Raw genomic sequence first — 18,082 nt, 5'->3', positions numbered from 1 at the left:
TATCTTGTTTGTATTTTTACCTGAAACTGTTGAAACTGGTGTTTGACTTTCTGTTCTGATGTTCTGAAGTTATGCACTACTATCATGATAGAAAAAGTTATTTCCCAGCAGCGGCACCATGGCTGTAAAGAAGCCTCCTCCTGTATGGGTTATGTGAAATGCATTTTTATGCATAGTTAAAATTTCAAATTATTAAACCAGAAGCTGTTTTTTTTTTCATCCTTCACTTAACACATGAATGATTTATTACAGTGAGTGTTATATGCATGCCTCAAGTAATCTGCTCATGTAAGGTTTTCTTTTAGTCAGGAGATAATGTTGAACTGCATTGAGGTTGTACATTATGTACAGCATGTACAGTCTTAGTGCTGAAGTTCTGCTCCTACAGCCAGATTACTCACATGTCAGCAAACATGACCTTTTCTTTACCTAATCTTCGGTTATAATGCAATGCCACATGCTAGCACACAGAAGAATGTAAATGCACACAAATGCTAATTCATGTTGGCTTATAACTCGCTACTGTATATACATTTGACTGAAATGAACCTATTTTCTTGAACCACATGCATCTTTAATATCCTCCTGCCGTCATCATTCAAAATCTAAGAAGCAGAGGCTGTGATATTATGAATTTTGCCTACATTTCCCACAAACCAACTCGATAGCTTCTTTTTTTAGACCTTCAGTTCCTCCTAACCGTCCACATCTTTCAAGCTTCACACCTGGTTTTCAGAGTTATTTTATCAGACTTAAAGCAACATTAGGTTATAATTTGTATTTTTTTTATTGTAAACTGATCTTTATGTGTAAAATCAGTGAAGTGCCCCTTTAAAGCAAGACAGAAACATGCAGCAGACATTGTTAAATTACCTGTCTCTCAAATATATAAATGGTTTTGACTGAAAGCAGAGCAGAAAGACTAATAAAATGTAATTGAATAAGTAGATAAATTCTCCATCTTCCTCCTCAGGTTCTTTCTCTGGGTGCAGACGTGCTGCCTGAGTACAAGCTCCAAACGCCACGCATGGACAAGTGGACCATCCTTCACTACAGTCCTTTCAAAGCAGTGTGGGACTGGCTGATCCTGCTGCTGGTCATCTACACGGCCATTTTCACACCCTACTCTGCTGCCTTCCTCCTCAACGACATCGAGGAGCAGAGGAGGCGGGAGTGCGGCTACTCCTGCTCACCCCTCAACGTAGTGGACCTGATCGTGGACATTATGTTCATTGTGGACATCCTTATAAACTTCAGGACCACATATGTCAACATCAACGAGGAGGTGGTCAGCCACCCGGCCAAGATCGCCATCCACTACTTTAAAGGCTGGTTCCTCATAGACATGGTGGCCGCCATCCCATTCGACCTGCTCATCTTTGGCTCAGGATCAGATGAGGTAAGGGGTGGGGGGGAGAGTAATCAGTCAGTATCATCAGTTTGGGGATAATGATACCTTGATTATGAGGTAGGCTGTTTGAATCTCAATCAACAAATCAATCAGCCTGTTCATCAATTTGAAATTTCTTACAAGAAAAAGAAAGACACAGAAATAGACAATAAGAGAAAATGTTACATCAGTGTGCAAAGTGGGAAAAACTGCACTTTTTATACCTTCAACAATAATTAAATGGTATTAAATAGAAATCCATAAAGTTACAGTCACAAATAACAAAGATCAACAATTAAACAACATTAACTCACTGCATCCTGTGGGGAGTTTTAATAACCATCAAATAACCAACCAATAACCATCTGAAGTTAAATACCACCGTAGTGCCATAAATGAAAGCAGAATTTAAAATGCGGTCTAGTTTTTTGCATGCTGTAATCGGTCCTTGTTTGTTTTACATGCAAAAACAATGGCTGACAATCTGTCAACAAAATAGTTGCCTGCTTAATCTTCATATCACTACATAATCCTGGAAGAAGAATATTATATTAGGGTTGAGCGAATACTTGGCTGAAATGAGTATTCGGTACAGATAATGCACTTTAGTATCATGTGACTAGTAAAATGTGACAATATCTGTTTTCTAATACAGTAAATATATCAAGTTTTATAAAAGAATTGGTTCTGTAATCAGTTCTCTTACTATTCTGATCAACATTGCTTTGAAGTTCAATTCTGAGGCTGTTTTCTAATAAAAAATAGCAACTTCTGATAGTCCAGCCCATGTCCGCCTTAAGCCCCACCCATTCCGAGTATGGATGCAAATAATTTAGTTGGTTGAACAGATACAGATACAGATAACGGTGTACTCGCTCATCCCTATATATCTAAAGAAAGAGCGCTCCAGGCGGTGCTTTGGCTACAGTTATTAGAGAAAAGATGACACGCTGACTGCTTTAGATGGACACACAGGGGCAGGACCGGCAGGAACGGACGGTCCTGATGGAGTTATTAGCGGACAAAGACGTTTAATTGATCTATGATTTTTTTACAGAACTGTGTTAACTGTTTTCAGGGTGTTAGTATTCAACACGTCTGTGTTCTACAATAGAAACTGTAAAATAATGAATTATACTGACCCATTTGATGTGGACATAAGCACAGGTTTCTGTGAACAGTCTGGTGCTTGTTGCACAAAATGTAACCAGTGGATCTGCCGTGCACAATTGTGGCTTGACATGTTCAACATCACTTCAGTTAGAGACTACAGATGGAACAGATATCTGCTGGCTTCAGACGGCTGTAAAGGCTGAGTGTCAGCACATTGGATTCAGTATAGACTGCTGTGGGTTACAGCTCTCAATCACTCATTGATCTTTATTCTGTCAACAAAATGAAACTGTTTATTTTGGCGTCATGTATCTTAATACTTCTTTTAAAGAAGCAAAAATTCAAGAGCACCTTTTCACTCCCTGGTCACTCCTGTGTCATGGCGTGAGGCCACAGCTCCAGTAGTCATGTTCCTGAGCACATTTCTCCAATGTTTAGACCAATAAACCAATTTGATGCTCAGCTGTCAGATCTGCTTCCCTCTACTCTCTCTCCATCAGAGCCAGACTGGAAGAGCCTGAGGCGATCCAAATGAGTTAAAAAGATCTCAGCCTCCCTAAACACTCTGCCTGCGAGGAGCTATTTGTTTATGTATGGCACCTATCTTTTGCTTTAGTTTAAAAAAGCAAGCAGAAGAGAAGCACATACATCTACTAAAATGTTTTCAAATGCCAGATGCCAGGATGCATGATGTAACACCCCCCAAACACACACACACAAAAAACATCCCAGATTGATGTTGATGTGTGTGTTGCCCATAATGTCAGTCAGTTGGTTTGCCGAGTCATTATTTACCATTAGGTGTGTGTTCCTGTGAGGGAGTCCGTGGCCAGTGGCTGGCAGTGATTGGCAGGTGGAGAAAAAAGAGCAGACAGCTGAGCGACACCACGGCACGATGTATGTCCTCGTCATACAGCAAGATGACTGATGCTGTGACAGAATGTGTGTTCCCGTTACAGCTTGCGTCCAAAGCACACAGTGACAGGACAAGTAGAACGACAGAATGTTGTATTTTTAGCTCTTCCAATCACCAGAAGAAACTGAAAATAACACATCCATGTACAGTTTTAGCTCTTGTCTTTAAGATGTGTTATTTTAGCTCTTTGTGCAGAGACAGGGACTATTTTTAGACATAATCTCGTGCACCTTTGTTGCCTGGAAACCATCTCTGACAATAAGTTAAGATTTTTTTTGCTGATTTCATTAGAAACATGGCAGGTTGAAATCTCCCGTGAGAGGTTTTTTTTTTCAGTGTGCAAATGAGAAGAAATTGTGTGGTGCTGAATTTACCTACAGGAGTAATTTGAGCTCCTGCATCATTTTCATATCAACGTCCTGTTGTGGTTTGATGCTATTATTTGCCTATCATGTCCATTTTCACGTGTATATAGTGTTCACATTTCTGGTAATTGCAAATTATGGAGGCTTAGTGTGAAAGTCTGCTCTGAGCCAAAATTTGAATATTATTTTCCATTAATACTTGGCGGGCTCGAGTAGATTTGTGCACGTAAACAAGTGCAATAAATAGCTCTGAACTAAGCCAATACTTCTTACCCTGAATGTCTAAGGGCATGGGTGATTTTACTTTAATATGAGCTTTAATATGAACTTGCTTCAGCAGTCCTAAACACTCACAATCTCTCTCAGTGCTCAGTAATTAACATAAACCACAATCCACAGTGCTTTTATTTGTTGTCAATGAAGCAGTTCTAGAAAGTTGATCATGTCAATGATGATTACTGATTGGATCCCATCCTCGGGCTCACACAACAGCTCTACAATAAGTTTCCATGCAAATTAAACAAGCTTTGTTAAATGAATCAACCCCCTTGTCAGATTGTGAAATGTGCATTGCCTTTTTGCCTTTGGTTAAAAGCAGACTGTACAGAAATGCACTCCAGTTTTTTTAACTTCTGCTAAACAAAGCAGAAAGAGGAGGCAGGTTCATTGTTAACAAGCAGCCCCCGCAGTCTCACTTTTTCCCTGCTTCAATTGTCCACACAGCCAGAATCGACAGTTTAAATTGAATTTAGACAATAATTTAGTTGTGCAAAGTCTCTGTTGTTTTTTTTAATTAGCTGAATAAGCAAAACAATATTGTTGACTCGTGACCTGTTCAGAGAATATGACCATGTGGGAAATTCTGACAGCAAATGGGCTGCAAGAGTTAGGAACATGGTTAAAGCTGCAGTAATCAATATTTTTTATATCTACAATGTATCACAAGACAGCGCGGATGTGAAAGGTGTCGCTCGCAGTGATGAACCCACGGAGATTTATCACCAACTCTGCAGTTCCCCTCAGCTCTACGGAGCTTCATAACAACTTTACTGCTTTGGTTCAGCCTCGCTGCTCTTGTCAGCGTTGTTTCTGCTGCAGCAGGCGGCTGTTTTCAGTGAAAGAGTTCTGCAATATTAGCAGCAGACAGACACAGTCAGAGATTAGCTGCTGATCATAGTGGAGCATTTAGCAGCTAGTCAGATATTTCCCTCAGGAGTTTGTGGAGAGCCAAGCAGAGCTAAAAGAAGAGTAAATATTGGACTTGTATTCATCAGGTGGACACAATCACGACTCTAAATGAATGCTAATGTTGCTCCGTAACAGCTGGATGTGTATTTCATACTATGTTGTGTCCATGTACACAGAGTGAAAAGGTTACATCACAACCTTGGTTGACTCTTGGTGTTCTAAAGTGGCCAGGCGAGCCTAGAAAGTCACAGTGGCAGATGGCCAAAGGGATATTCGGCGGATATGTTTTATACAGCTGGTTGCTAATGGGAGCTTTAGCTTCACTCCTCAGCCCCAAACGCCTCCGACTTACTGTAAGCCCAGATTTTAATCAACATTACACTGTGTGGGCCACATAATACAACATGTGCTGTGTCATCTGTACAGGTCATTCAGACAGACTGAGTAGCACTACACCTTAGGCAGTGCATGTTCACAGGCGACGCTCACTGGATAATTTAGGGCTCATCTGTTTCTATATATGATTCATTCACTGTTCGCTCAGTTGTCAGTGAAAGGGTGCGCTGGCCGGATGCACAGCAGTGAATGATGGCGGTGATTTAGGGGTTAGATTGGGAGGACGGAGGCTCTCTAATGGAGCCATCAAAAGCAGCTACAGCACTCTTCCTCACCATGACGGAGACGCACTCTCCCTCATGAATCATTTTCCTTCCAAAAAAAAAAAAAAACCACCACCCTTCCTGCTTTTAATACGTGGAATGTCATATTTACTCTCACCTGTACAAGAGACCCAAATAAGCAAGTATAGACGTGAGGAAGCACAATTACTGCCGGAGACTGCGGGTAATGATTTCCCCAAGGATATTAGGATAATTGTCAGGCGCGAACGGGAGTGGTAGGACCTATTAGCGTTCTCTAAGTCTCACTTATTGTGTTTACAGATTGCACGACACTAATATATCGGGACTTGTGTCATGGCTGTATGCTGGTCCCCTCTCCCCAACTCCCCCTCCCATAGTCTGTGTTAATTTAGTCCGGCTAGAAAATTGAGACGGGAGGATTAAGTGCTTTGAATTAAACAGAACAGAAGGCAGGGTGTGTACATTGTAATGTATGCGTGCAAATCTGTTTGTGTCTGTATCTGTGTGTATGCGTGTGTGTGATGGGTTGTCATCTCTCCATTGACTGGCTTTGACAAAGGTTCCAAGCTGCTAGTATTTATGTTTTTTTAGAGAGTTTCATCATCGGCCAGATGAATGAATCCCCAAACTCTCCCTCTCAGCCTGCATGCCAGCCTGTTCCACTAAATGTTCTATACTGAATTTCATGATTTGCAGCCATCTTAGTCAGTGAAGTTATGTTGACACTGAAGGATGCTGAGACCTTGAATGATCCTTTTACACCAGCAGAAATGATCCACTATCTAGTCTGTGTGTCTAGTATGTGTGGTGTTAGAATAAGATTAAGCATTCCTAAGCTACATATGTTTTTGTGTCTCTAATCCTGAGCCTATCGTCCTCATGACCCTGATCTCAACCCTTGACTCTGGAAGCAGATAAACAACTTGTTCACTTTGATTACTGGAAAAAGAGCATTATAGGTGTCAAGTCACATATTTCTAGTTTGAACAGTTTGAAGCCCAAAGAGGTAAAATTGTCCAATATTTAGTTTTTTCTCCCATTAATCATCTCATGACCCCTCAGATTTATCTTGTGACCCTTAGTAGGGGCCCGAACCACTGGACCTAACTACCAAACTGTTTGTCAAGTAGGTAAAACTAGCTCCAGCTTGAAGAGCTTCAACAGTAAAAAGCTGCTTACACATTGATGCTTTAGTGTTATCAGTCGTAGGAAACCTTTTACTGCAGAACCAGCACTTTTACTTTTGATACTTATGTATATTTTGCCCATAATACCTTTGTACTTTAACCTAATGCAGGACTTTTACTCGTAATGGAGTATTTTTACTTTGTTGTACTCATACTTGATTGATGATGAGTGTTTCTTCCAACACAGTCAAATAGTACAATTTCTGATTGTTTTATTCATAAGTTGAAATTAATAGAGCCAAGAAGCAACAAACCAAAGACCCTGACTAGAAATAAGATTTTTATATAAAATAAACTACCCAAATTAAAATACTAACTCCACAACTACACAAACAACAAGATTAAACTATTACCTTAAATTGAATAACATAACCACTACCTTTCTGACATCAAGATGGCAACAATATGATGTACAGGAGAGATGTATGGATCATGTCCTGACACAAATAACTTGCAGTACAAATAATCTGGGTGTAAACAGGAAGCAGAAAATGTCCAAGAAGGACAGAAGAGCTCCCTATATCTCCAGATGGACTCCAGGTCCCCAGATTCATCAGCCGATACCACAAGGGAAGGAGGAAGCCGAGGCCCATAAAAGCCTTTGGGACAACACAGCAGATATTAGCATATTTTAACCTTCACTGACTAAATCCTGTATATTTTTCTGTTTATTTTTCAGACCACCACTCTGATTGGTCTTCTAAAGACGGCCCGTCTCCTACGGCTGGTACGAGTCGCCCGTAAACTGGACCGCTATTCAGAGTACGGTGCTGCCGTCCTCATGCTGCTCATGTGCATCTTTGCCCTCATCGCCCATTGGTTGGCCTGCATCTGGTACGCCATTGGCAACGTGGAGAAACCTTACCTGGAGCATAAGATTGGTTGGCTGGACAACCTGGGGGTGTCGATAGGTGATCATCTTCTGTTTTTAGTTCTGTTTTTAAAGAAAGCCTTTGGGTCAACATTTTCGATGCCAAACACATATTTTGTCATTTCTGTATTGTTATTCATTATAGGAAAAAAATACAACTACAGTGACCCCAGCTCAGGCCCCTCCATCAAAGATAAGTACGTCACAGCGCTTTACTTCACCTTCAGCAGTCTGACCAGTGTGGGCTTTGGGAATGTCTCCCCCAACACCAACTCTGAGAAGATCTTTTCCATCTGCGTCATGCTCATTGGATGTGAGTCCCAGTACATAATGTATTTCAATCCTGTAATTACTAAAACCCTCTATGACCTTATCTATAACCAAGACCTTTTACAGATAAACACACTGATTCAAGCAATTAAATATGAGGATCTAATCAATAAGTAAACATTTCATTTTAAATGTGCTATTATCACCATAATACAGTTACGATTTAGTACATTCCCTGTGCATGAAAGCTTTAAAATTACATCAGGTAGGTATTTTGTTGAGAAAGGAAGCAGCAGCAGTTTGTTTGTAATAAACAGAAGAGGAAGTACAGTGTGTACTGTGTATGAGCAGCCTAAGCCACCACGGCTCAACGGTCCCCTGTATTGGCTTCTTTCCCAGCTCTGATGTACGCCAGTATCTTTGGGAACGTGTCCGCCATCATCCAGAGGTTGTATTCAGGTACGGCCAGGTATCACCTCCAGATGCTACGGGTCAAGGAGTTCATCCGCTTCCACCAGATCCCCAACCCGCTGAGGCAGAGGCTAGAGGAGTACTTCCAACACGCCTGGACGTACACCAATGGAATCGACATGAATATGGTACGAGAGGGAGTGTGTGCACCAGTGGGTCTTTTGATTAGCTTGTGTGGTATTTATTTTTACACAATGGTAATACAATTTAAGTTTATTGTTGCTTTCTTCTGTTGCTTCTCCTCTCTTTCCAATCATTTGTGCGAGTTTGATGTTTTGAACCATTTCTGCCCAGTCCCCCCCCGGAAAAAATGCTCTTACCACATCGTGAAGCGATCTTGCTTTGTCACTGGCATAGTATAATGTCTGCATCCCGATTATACTGTGCAATGTTCAGTCATAGCCACAAGTGAAATGAAAGCCACAGTTACTGCTTCTACATACGGTAACTCTGACTTTCCTCGTCATGATACTGTTCATGGTACTTATATAAGTTTGTCTTTTCCATGTCTGCCTCATATCAAATGGAATGACCCCACCACTCTGGTAAGAGCAGGAGGTACATGTGTGAACACAACTAATGTTGATATGAATGTTCCTCAGTGGTAGAGCTTCATCTAGCTGTGTCTGATACCAGTAGTATTGTTAGCCTTTAGCTTTGTGTGCAGATAGCGTTAAAGTTTTAATATGCAGTTGTTTAATTTTTGTCCCAAACATGCATGTTATTGGAGGACATGTTCCCTCGGTGTCTTATCTGTACATACATGAACACATACTGTAAACGGCTGCTCTGATGCCACATCATAGATGGATTTACAGTATCTACTTATGCATGCCAGTTACTGCAGACGGCACACAGGGCACTGAAAGTTTCTCCCAGGCCACATTAATTGTCCATTACCAACAGACTTGCACGTGGCCTGCCTCGAGGTCCCTATTTGCATGAAATCTGTGTATTCAAACACACACCATGATATTCATCTGGTACCAGAGACAGAGTGAATCACGCCTGTGAGAGTGGGCACAGCCTAGCCGGGCACTGCCAGGTTTCCCTCCCACTGTGGGAGGCTTGGCTGCACGCTCCGCGGTGGCACCTGCGCTTGCCAAATGTTGTTCAGTCTTTCCTTTCCAAATCTACTGATCAGTTTTTTGTTCCGAGCAAACAAAAAGCCCGTCAGAGCCAGAAAACCAGTATAGGCTACATTTCTTTTTGCTGTGCTCGTGTCATTAGCACATTGTATTTTATGTGTGAATGACAAATATAAGAAACTTGTTTTTTCTTGTTTCAACTGTCCCTTTTGTGTCCTAGAAGCCCCTTTTCTCGCCTTCCAGTGTCTGTTATGGTGTTAAAGTTTGAAAATGTGGTCTTTCCAGTCAGTTCACGTTGTCCAGGGATCATTAGTTGTTTTGTCAGTGGTCAGTGTATCTTTGTCTTTAAAGGGTAAGTGTATTATAAGTTTTATAATTATTATTTATGTATCAGAGAGTCCTCGCAAACAAATGTTAAATTAACAGAAAATGTTCAAATTAATGTTAAAATGACATTTTCAAATATTTCTCGTTGTATTTTCAACAGTCTCCCAGGCTAACTCGGATGGGTAGGAATCCTTGACTGATCATCTGTAATATTTTTTGCTGTTTTGTTAACTACGTAGCAGATTATGGTGAACAGTATTAAGGAATGTTTCAATACAGACATTCTGTGAGACAATATTGAATATTGTCTCTGCTTTTTGGTTCCTACATGTACAGTTCATAGATTAGTTTCATAATCACAGTCCATAAAGGCAGTGAAGGCAGTTAAAAACGTATATAAATGTGCCAAAGTATCACAAACAGAGAGAAGACACAACAAATATTGAACCTGTGTTTTGAGTTTGTCATTTACCTGCAGCTTCTCAGTCCTTTAAATGTTCTGTCTTGTCTCTCGTCTTCTGCTAAAGCTGCTGTGAAGGCTCAGTGAAAGGCTATTTCTACTGCAGGGTATAATAGGTTTTGAGAAGAAGGAAAGAACACAAGTGGCAATTGTATCAAATTTCTCTGGAAATCTGGTCAATTTGACCTGCATCTTGACCCCGAACCAAAATTCAAGACACGTTTTAAATCTCTGCACCAAAAAAAAAAAAAACACTTCCACATCACATCTGACCGCAATCTTGTCTGCTTTGACCCGTGTTTCACACTCAGGTCCTGAAGGGTTTCCCAGAGTGCCTGCAGGCGGATATCTGCCTCCACCTCAACAAGAACCTCCTACAGGGCTGTAAGGCGTTTGAAGGAGCCTCAAAGGGCTGCCTCCGGGCCCTGGCTATGAGGTTCAAGACCACCCATGCGCCCCCTGGAGACACCTTAGTCCACTCTGGAGACGTGCTCACCGCGCTCTACTTTGTCTCCCGCGGCTCCATTGAAATCCTCAAGGATGATGTTGTAGTGGCCATCCTGGGTAGGTCTGCTATTCACCTCAACCCTGACATTAGACCTCAGATACATCCATGTATTATGCTACTGTAAGCTAAGCACGCTACGTACCTTTCACTGCAGCTCAGAGATTTTTAAAAAAAGGCTTACATTAGATTCTCTGTGTCTGAGGATATCAGATCTGACAATGCAAAGAATGCCAGTGCGTAGGACGATGCAAGTGCACACTTGTGATGTAGAAGCTTTGTGACATTCCTGTACACAGAACGTCTAAACATTTCTAATTAGCCCAGTCAGGTCTGCTGTTGATCCAGTACGGATTTTAAAAACACTTCAAAAACAACCACAAAAGAGCACGTCTGATAGTCCTGTCACTCCAGCGTGGTTAACTTTACCTGAACTGGCCTCCATTAGTGTAGACGTGGGTGGGCCAGCTAAATGAAGATGGCTCTGTTGTACTGTGATATGGCTGGGTTGGCAGTTGAGATCCCTGTTGGGTATGTTGTAATAACTTACTTCAAAGAACATTGTGATTGCTGCCTCACAGTCGTGCCTCAGAAGAAGGGAGAGGACAGAAAAGAGTGGGGGAGGACACATGGTGGGACGAGGGTAGCAGAAGATCTGTATTGATGAAAAAAAAGAGAGCATGATTGCTTTCAAATAGAGATGGATGACAATAGAAGCAGGGAGGGATGGAGAGCTGAGCATGTGGGCAGGGTGGAAGGAAAAGACAAGTGATGGGAAAGAAAGAACAGGAGAGTAAAAGAAAGGAGGCAGATTGAGGAATTCAGGAGAGAAATTAAGTGCCAGAGGGAGACAGGAAGTTGGTGAGAGTTGCATGTGGTTGTCAGCGTGATGTGATGCAGTGCTTGATGACAGGAACCACTGAGCCGCACGGTTTTATTGACAGCATCCAAATGTAATCACGGTAAATCTCATCTCCTCTCCTGTTCCCTCCTCTGCTCTCACCCCTGTGGTCGGCAGGTGTATCCTACTGAGCCTTTATGCATTTGTTTCTCTATTAATGAGTGTTTTCATGCAGCCGGTAAGGTTTGGAGGAAACCGGTGACACAATAGGGTCACGATGAGCAAGAAGCATGGATGGTGAAGTTGTAGGTTACACACAACTCAGCACATTTGCTCTGCTACAGCAAGAGAACTGCTGATTTCTTCATTTTCACAACATCGTACCCATACACCACTGTCACATGGTCATGTATTACGCTACATTACACTACACATGAAAATGCTGGGGCTTACACTAATACTATGATCACAATGTTAGGTCGAAATAATTCATTGTCAAATAGCTCAATTTGCGACGCTGACAACAACTGTGACCTTCTGCAAACACCAACAAAATGAATACACAGCAGTGTTTGACGTTTTCATAATTTATAAGACCTGATAAGATTTTATGCCTGTGCAGAAGCCCAAAGTGGTCAAACAAATTATTAAAATGTAACTTATTATTATGAAATGCTATTTCATTGTTTTCATAATAACTAAGTATTAGTCATTTTCATTTAATTCTTGACATTTTATTTCAAATGTCAGTATGGTTTCCTCCTCCAACAGTGTGCAACAAGCTTTGAGGTACATTATCTCTTAAACACAGCTGGATTAAAAAGGCCGGCAGTGCACAACAGGGTGTTCAACGCACATTTCTGTTTAAATAAACATTTTGCTACGTTTTGTCTGGGTTGAAAATAAGAATGAAGAAATAAAATAATGATTTGTGTTTTAATAGTTTTACAAACTATAGTTTAGTTGATGTATTTTACACTATTTTATGTAACATTTATTTGATAATTATGTATTTATTTATTCATATTGAAACTGTGGGGGCTCCACAATCGCTGACCTCAGACAGATTCTCCACTGAAGCGAAGATGGTAAACCCCGTGGCCCTTCCACGTAGGTCATTACTCACTAAACAGACACAGGAATGTGGCCTGTGTGACTTCCATGCGGGCTGACTGGCATTGTGTAAATCCTTTTTTAGATGACTGTGATGCCCTTTAGCCTCTTTAACATTCTCACGCTTCTCTGCCAGGTGGCCCTTCTCTTTATAGGTCATCACATACTGCACCGCATACTGCACATTTACATACAGCCGACTTAAATAAACTCCAAAGTCTCCTGCGGACGTTGTTCTTTAAGAAGCCAAGAATAGATAGGAGCTTATGTCCTCCAGTTAGCTAATTGGAGTTGCTCATTTATATTTCATTGCCTGTTTCTTTCTCAGGTAAGAACGACATTTTCGGCGAGATGATCCACCTGTACACAAAGCCAGGGAAGTCCTGCGCAGATGTGCGGGCGCTGAGCTACTGCGACCTGCACACCATTCAGAGGGAGGAGATTGTGGAAGTGCTGGACATGTATCCAGAGTTCGCCGACCACTTCCTCACAAACTTGGAGCTGACCTTTGACCTCCGGGATGAAAACTCCAAGGTAATTAGTATTGCAGGTGCCACCGCCAGTTCCTGCCAGCAGTAAGCACAAGACTTTAATGTAAAATCAATCTGCTTTACTTTACAGTAAGAAAGCTCTGAGTAGAAAGACCATTAAATTGAATTAAACAATCTATTTCTTGTACAATATTTCTGCCATGTCCATTTAAATTGGATGAATGGCTTTTTTATTAATTCTCTGTAGTGCTTCAATTTATCCATGGTTGTAGGAATGAAAGCATGAGGGCTAATTTATACATTTACTGGAAGACGAGTCAGAGATAGAGAGTATTAGTCGAGCACTAAGGATAAAGTGGACAGAGACATGATGTAGGCTGTAATTATGATGAACCGAGTGTATTGGAAATGGACATGTAAGCAAGGCCTGTGGCATTATGTAAACAGGAATCCTCATTAGTCAGTTGTTTTATTTATCTTTTAACACAGAGCGGGAAGTGCACTCTGTTTTGGCCTTTTGTTATTTATTCAGAGAATTAGAAAGAAGAGACAGAGGAGAGACATGAGAAGGTTCTGGTAGGATTACATCAAAAACAGGAGATACTTGGTGCTCCAACAAGACTGGCAAGAGTTTATCTTCCTTCCTTAAGGAAATGTTAGGTTAGAATGGAGAAAGTGTTTTGATCTAAGACCAGCAGAGGTGACTGTGGCTCTGGCACAAGTCACCTTGTAAAGAAGTGGTTGACTTCTTTATGGCACATGCGCATTAGTATGTGTCATTATATTTGACATGGTTCAATTTGATCATGTTTTGTCCCATTACAGACGAGCAATCAAGGAACTGATTCTAATGTGGATGACAGCGAGTGTCCAAGACGAGTGTCCTACAGAAGGAAATCCTCCACAGGTCAGCTTGAGACTACTACAACACTACTACTGTACTTTAAAATCATAAAAGCATGTCTAGGTTTTAAATTAAAGCCCCACAGTCTGTTCTGGTTTTATGAACACTGACTCTTAGCTGCTTCATTTATTCAGTCGAATAACATGTCAGTCCCTCTGCAGCTTCATTCTCTTGTGTAATACTCCACTGATCCTCCGTGCACAGGTGTAGGGGCAATGATTTCATTACAGTGGCCATGACTACCAGTGATTGACAGACATGTGAACCACCTGTCAAATTGAATTCATTGTAACACAGAAATTAAACACATTTTTACCGGATTAATAATACATATTAGATCTTAAGTATAAAAACACCATTGAGGTCAAAGTAAAATGTGTCTTAACATTATCTCTATATAGACAGTTATCTAAGTACTGTATGACTAGCATGAGTGTATATTTTAACAGTTAATTAGTATTTCATGTTGTAAATTGGTCACATTAGATCTTCAAATAAGACACAGCAGCATTTGCTTCGTAATGCATTTCAGGAATAAAACATGAACCACTGTTTTGGCTTTTTTTATTTGGAAAGGAAGCGGTGAGCTATCACCCGTCAGTCTGATGTGTAGTAGCAGAAGAAGCTTTTTCATACAATATACAACAGCTACTGCTTTACTCACGTTCCTGCTTTAACATTAAACGTTATTTCTTAATGACCATTTAAAATCATTTATTTGTTGGAGAGGGTTTAATTAAAACGAGAAGTTGTGCTGAATATTGAGAGTTATCTGGATTTGTTTTATAATTTAGTTGTTGATTTCTGCATGGCTGTGTTACAGCCTGTCTCCTTCCTCCTTTTACGTCATCTGATTTCTATATAAAATCCACCATATCGTCAAAAGGACGTCAAGAATCCAAAGTTGGTATCAGATGCTTGTTGGCATTCAATTCTTATTAATTAATTGGTTTATTCACAAAAAATGAATCAACAATCTATCAATCAGAAATTAAAATATTCACTTATTCCATCTTCTCCAGTGTGACAGTATTCTGCTTTGTAACATATTAAATGGAGTATCTTTGGCTTTTAGCCAAATAAGCATTACTGTACACAGTATTTCACTCAAGGTTCTTGGTTAAACTAGGCTGCTGTAAGTTTACACATATTATTAAATTAAAAAATATCTTGCTGTTGGTACTGAAACTCAGGTAAACTCAGCCCTGCTAAATATAGATCTTAATAAAGTGTGAAAGCTGCAAAGATGATTTATTCTACATTGAGTGTGATTATTTGTATGATTCTGGCTTTGGTATTACTCATTTTCCTTCTGATATTTGAAATTTGACTGATTCACATGCCTGTGTCAATTATCAAAAGACACTCCCACTTCTTATGAACTAATTGCCTACACCTGTGCACAGGGACTAGGAGGAGCAAAGATAATATAAGACTCTCCTCTGTTAAGGGACTGTTTAGTGGGATCTTCCATTTTAATGACTTGATCCACAATTGTTTTGTGGCTATTAATTCACATTTGAGAGATTCTGTGTCCTCATCACAGGGCAGATGCTATCTTTACTCTCTATACTTTGATGCCTTCTGACAGTGTTTGACTTATATAATGAAGCTTTAAAGCTTTACTCCCTCATTCTCAGTTTTCTATATTCAAGGTCTGCCAGTGCTCACACTGGCTTATTAGTCAAAGTGATGGTTACGTCTTAAAGCAAGATTACTAGTTAAACCGGGCTTACTTTGGTAAATCAGGAAATTGTTTCATAAAGATGGTTTAAATAAGTTTGAGCTAAGTTTTGACCAGGTTTCAGGCCAAAAACAACATTACAGTCAATTGAAGCACAATGTTCCTCCCCAAAGGTTCCTCTTTACTGCTGCACTATTAACACAAACTGTTTACAGTACATGGGATGCACTTGTTTTGTACTGAATTCATATGTTTTAGGAGGCAATCTGCACTGTATTCTAGTCAACATGTGTGCTTTTTAAATGCACTGCAATTACAATAAAGCATTTTCCGTTTGGCCACAATTAAAAACACAAGAGGGGTGCTCAGTCAATCTGAAGGTATTTAAAGCAGCATATCACCATATGGAGGCTGTTATGTCACTTATCTAAATGATAGAGAACCTTTATTTCTAAATACAGCTAGTTATTGCTAATTATTTTCTTTCTATAAATTAAATCACCTGGCTTGGGTCCTGTTTCAAAGTTGGTCATTGACAAGTTGCATCTTATACATCTTACGTGATCCTTAAGACTTATTATATGAAGAAAATTACTCACATGGGACTTAAAAGTCTATTTTTATTGAAGTCTGAGCTCATTGCTGCACATTCTGGTTAGAAAATGTCTTCAGATCAGTTACATTATAAATAAACACAGCGGCCTCCCTGCTGCCAGACCGTAGAGCAGCTTTCAAGATGACAGTATGCAGCATGTCTGAGTGAGAGCGACCCGCACCGTGGGAACAGTTGTAATTTAACTTAACAGCCAGGAGACTTGGGACTCTGAGACACAGCCTCCACACAGCAGCACTCAGCATTTTGGCTTCGATTCAGGCAAATCTAATTGGTCACCATGGATACAGGCTGTCTGAATACAGTATCACCATCTCCCAGTACAACACAAGTGAGGACAGAGAATGTATCAGTCCATTTCACAGTCTAGTATCCTGCCGCCATCCGTCAGGTGTGAAGATGAAGTGAACTGGAGCAGAACTAATTTAATCATACTTGACTTGTAAACACACATTTAGAGCGACTGTCAATTGTATAACGTGTTCCAAGGCTCACTGTTAAATTCTCCTTTAACATTGTTTGTCCTCAGTTTAACCCCAGAGCAAAACACTCTGCTACCTGTTGTCAAAGATAATGAGACAAACCCCGACATCCCCAGAGCAAGTCTAAGTGGAGAAGTCAGTGTACCCCCAACAGATCTCCTGATTACCATTTCTCCCCGTAGGCTCACACAACAAGGAGCCAACGGCCACCTACTGCAACACCAAGATCTACGCCTCCGCAGCTGCCGAGGAGAGGAGGGAGTCCGCCGAGGAGGGAGAAGACGAGGAGGACGAGGAAGAGGAGGAAGGCAGGGAGGAGGAGGAAGAACAGAGGCCCTTGTGTTCTGGTGTGCTGGGCTACCCGGTGGTTAGGGACCACACCCTGAGTCTTGGGCTGAGCAGCACTCCAGACGCACAAGCTGGAGACAACACGCAGAACCAGGCTTATAAAGGTGATGACAGAAACATCCACCTCATTTATTCTTACAGTGGTTTTCATTTTGCTTTTATTTGGTAACAGATTATTTATTTTTGGGCTCAAGAAAGACGCCTTTTTCTCCTCCATCATTCAATTTAAAAAATCTGATTTCTATTTTTGCCCCAACATAAAAAAACTGCAGATTTTAAACAAGCAAAATAACACTGAGGAGACAGTTTTAATTACATCTTTGTTAAACGAACGACTGGCATTTTTAAACCAACCTGAAATTTTCTATAAATCTGTGAGCTTGTCCTCTAAAGTTTTACTCCAGAATGGTAATTGGCTCAGAAGTTAATTTAGAAAAGCCCAAAAAATCCCTAAGCCCCAGAGGAGGAATGTCACACCTATTAAAAATCCAAACAAGGATTATGTGTCATTATGGTGAAACCTAAAACCCACTCAGTAATAAAACGTAAGAGGATTATATCCTGCAACCGGTCCGGGGTCACCCCCCTTTTGATCGTAGGTCATGACCAAATAAAGGATTTGCAGAAAACATTAGGTACAATCATGTTATTGGCATCGCTGTCTCTGGTGAGTCAGGTCACATATCAATCTTTATAGGAAATCTGAATGGGTGGTTTCAATCATTCAAGCTACTGTCAAACTAAGACACTGTACAATCATCCAGACAAATGAAGTTAAGGGGTATAAAATCCTCCTGTGGAGCAGCAGGCCTGA

General features: G+C 40.7%; 1 protein-coding gene across 4 annotated transcripts in view; it reads left to right on the top strand.

The window, feature by feature from the left end:
* LOC127378476 (potassium voltage-gated channel subfamily H member 7-like) overlaps positions 1 to 18,082 on the top strand; it is a 63,305-nt gene that overhangs the window by 36,078 nt on the left and 9,145 nt on the right. For 3 of the 4 annotated variants that reach the window (XM_051427325.1, XM_051427329.1, XM_051427328.1), the window contains 8 exons: positions 974 to 1,399; positions 7,480 to 7,711; positions 7,817 to 7,984; positions 8,341 to 8,540; positions 10,599 to 10,851; positions 13,075 to 13,280; positions 14,063 to 14,144; positions 17,103 to 17,372. In XM_051427325.1, coding sequence (XP_051283285.1) covers positions 974 to 1,399; positions 7,480 to 7,711; positions 7,817 to 7,984; positions 8,341 to 8,540; positions 10,599 to 10,851; positions 13,075 to 13,280; positions 14,063 to 14,144; positions 17,103 to 17,372 — 1,837 coding nt within the window. The remainder of the gene's footprint in view (positions 1 to 973; positions 1,400 to 7,479; positions 7,712 to 7,816; positions 7,985 to 8,340; positions 8,541 to 10,598; positions 10,852 to 13,074; positions 13,281 to 14,062; positions 14,145 to 17,102; positions 17,373 to 18,082) is intronic. The other variant, XM_051427327.1, reaches the window with a different exon arrangement.

The sequence above is a fragment of the Dicentrarchus labrax genome, unplaced genomic scaffold (assembly GCF_905237075.1).
Source record: "Dicentrarchus labrax unplaced genomic scaffold, dlabrax2021, whole genome shotgun sequence".
Classification (NCBI taxonomy): Eukaryota; Metazoa; Chordata; class Actinopteri; family Moronidae; genus Dicentrarchus; species Dicentrarchus labrax.
This window is presented reverse-complemented; position numbering and strand designations above follow the sequence as displayed.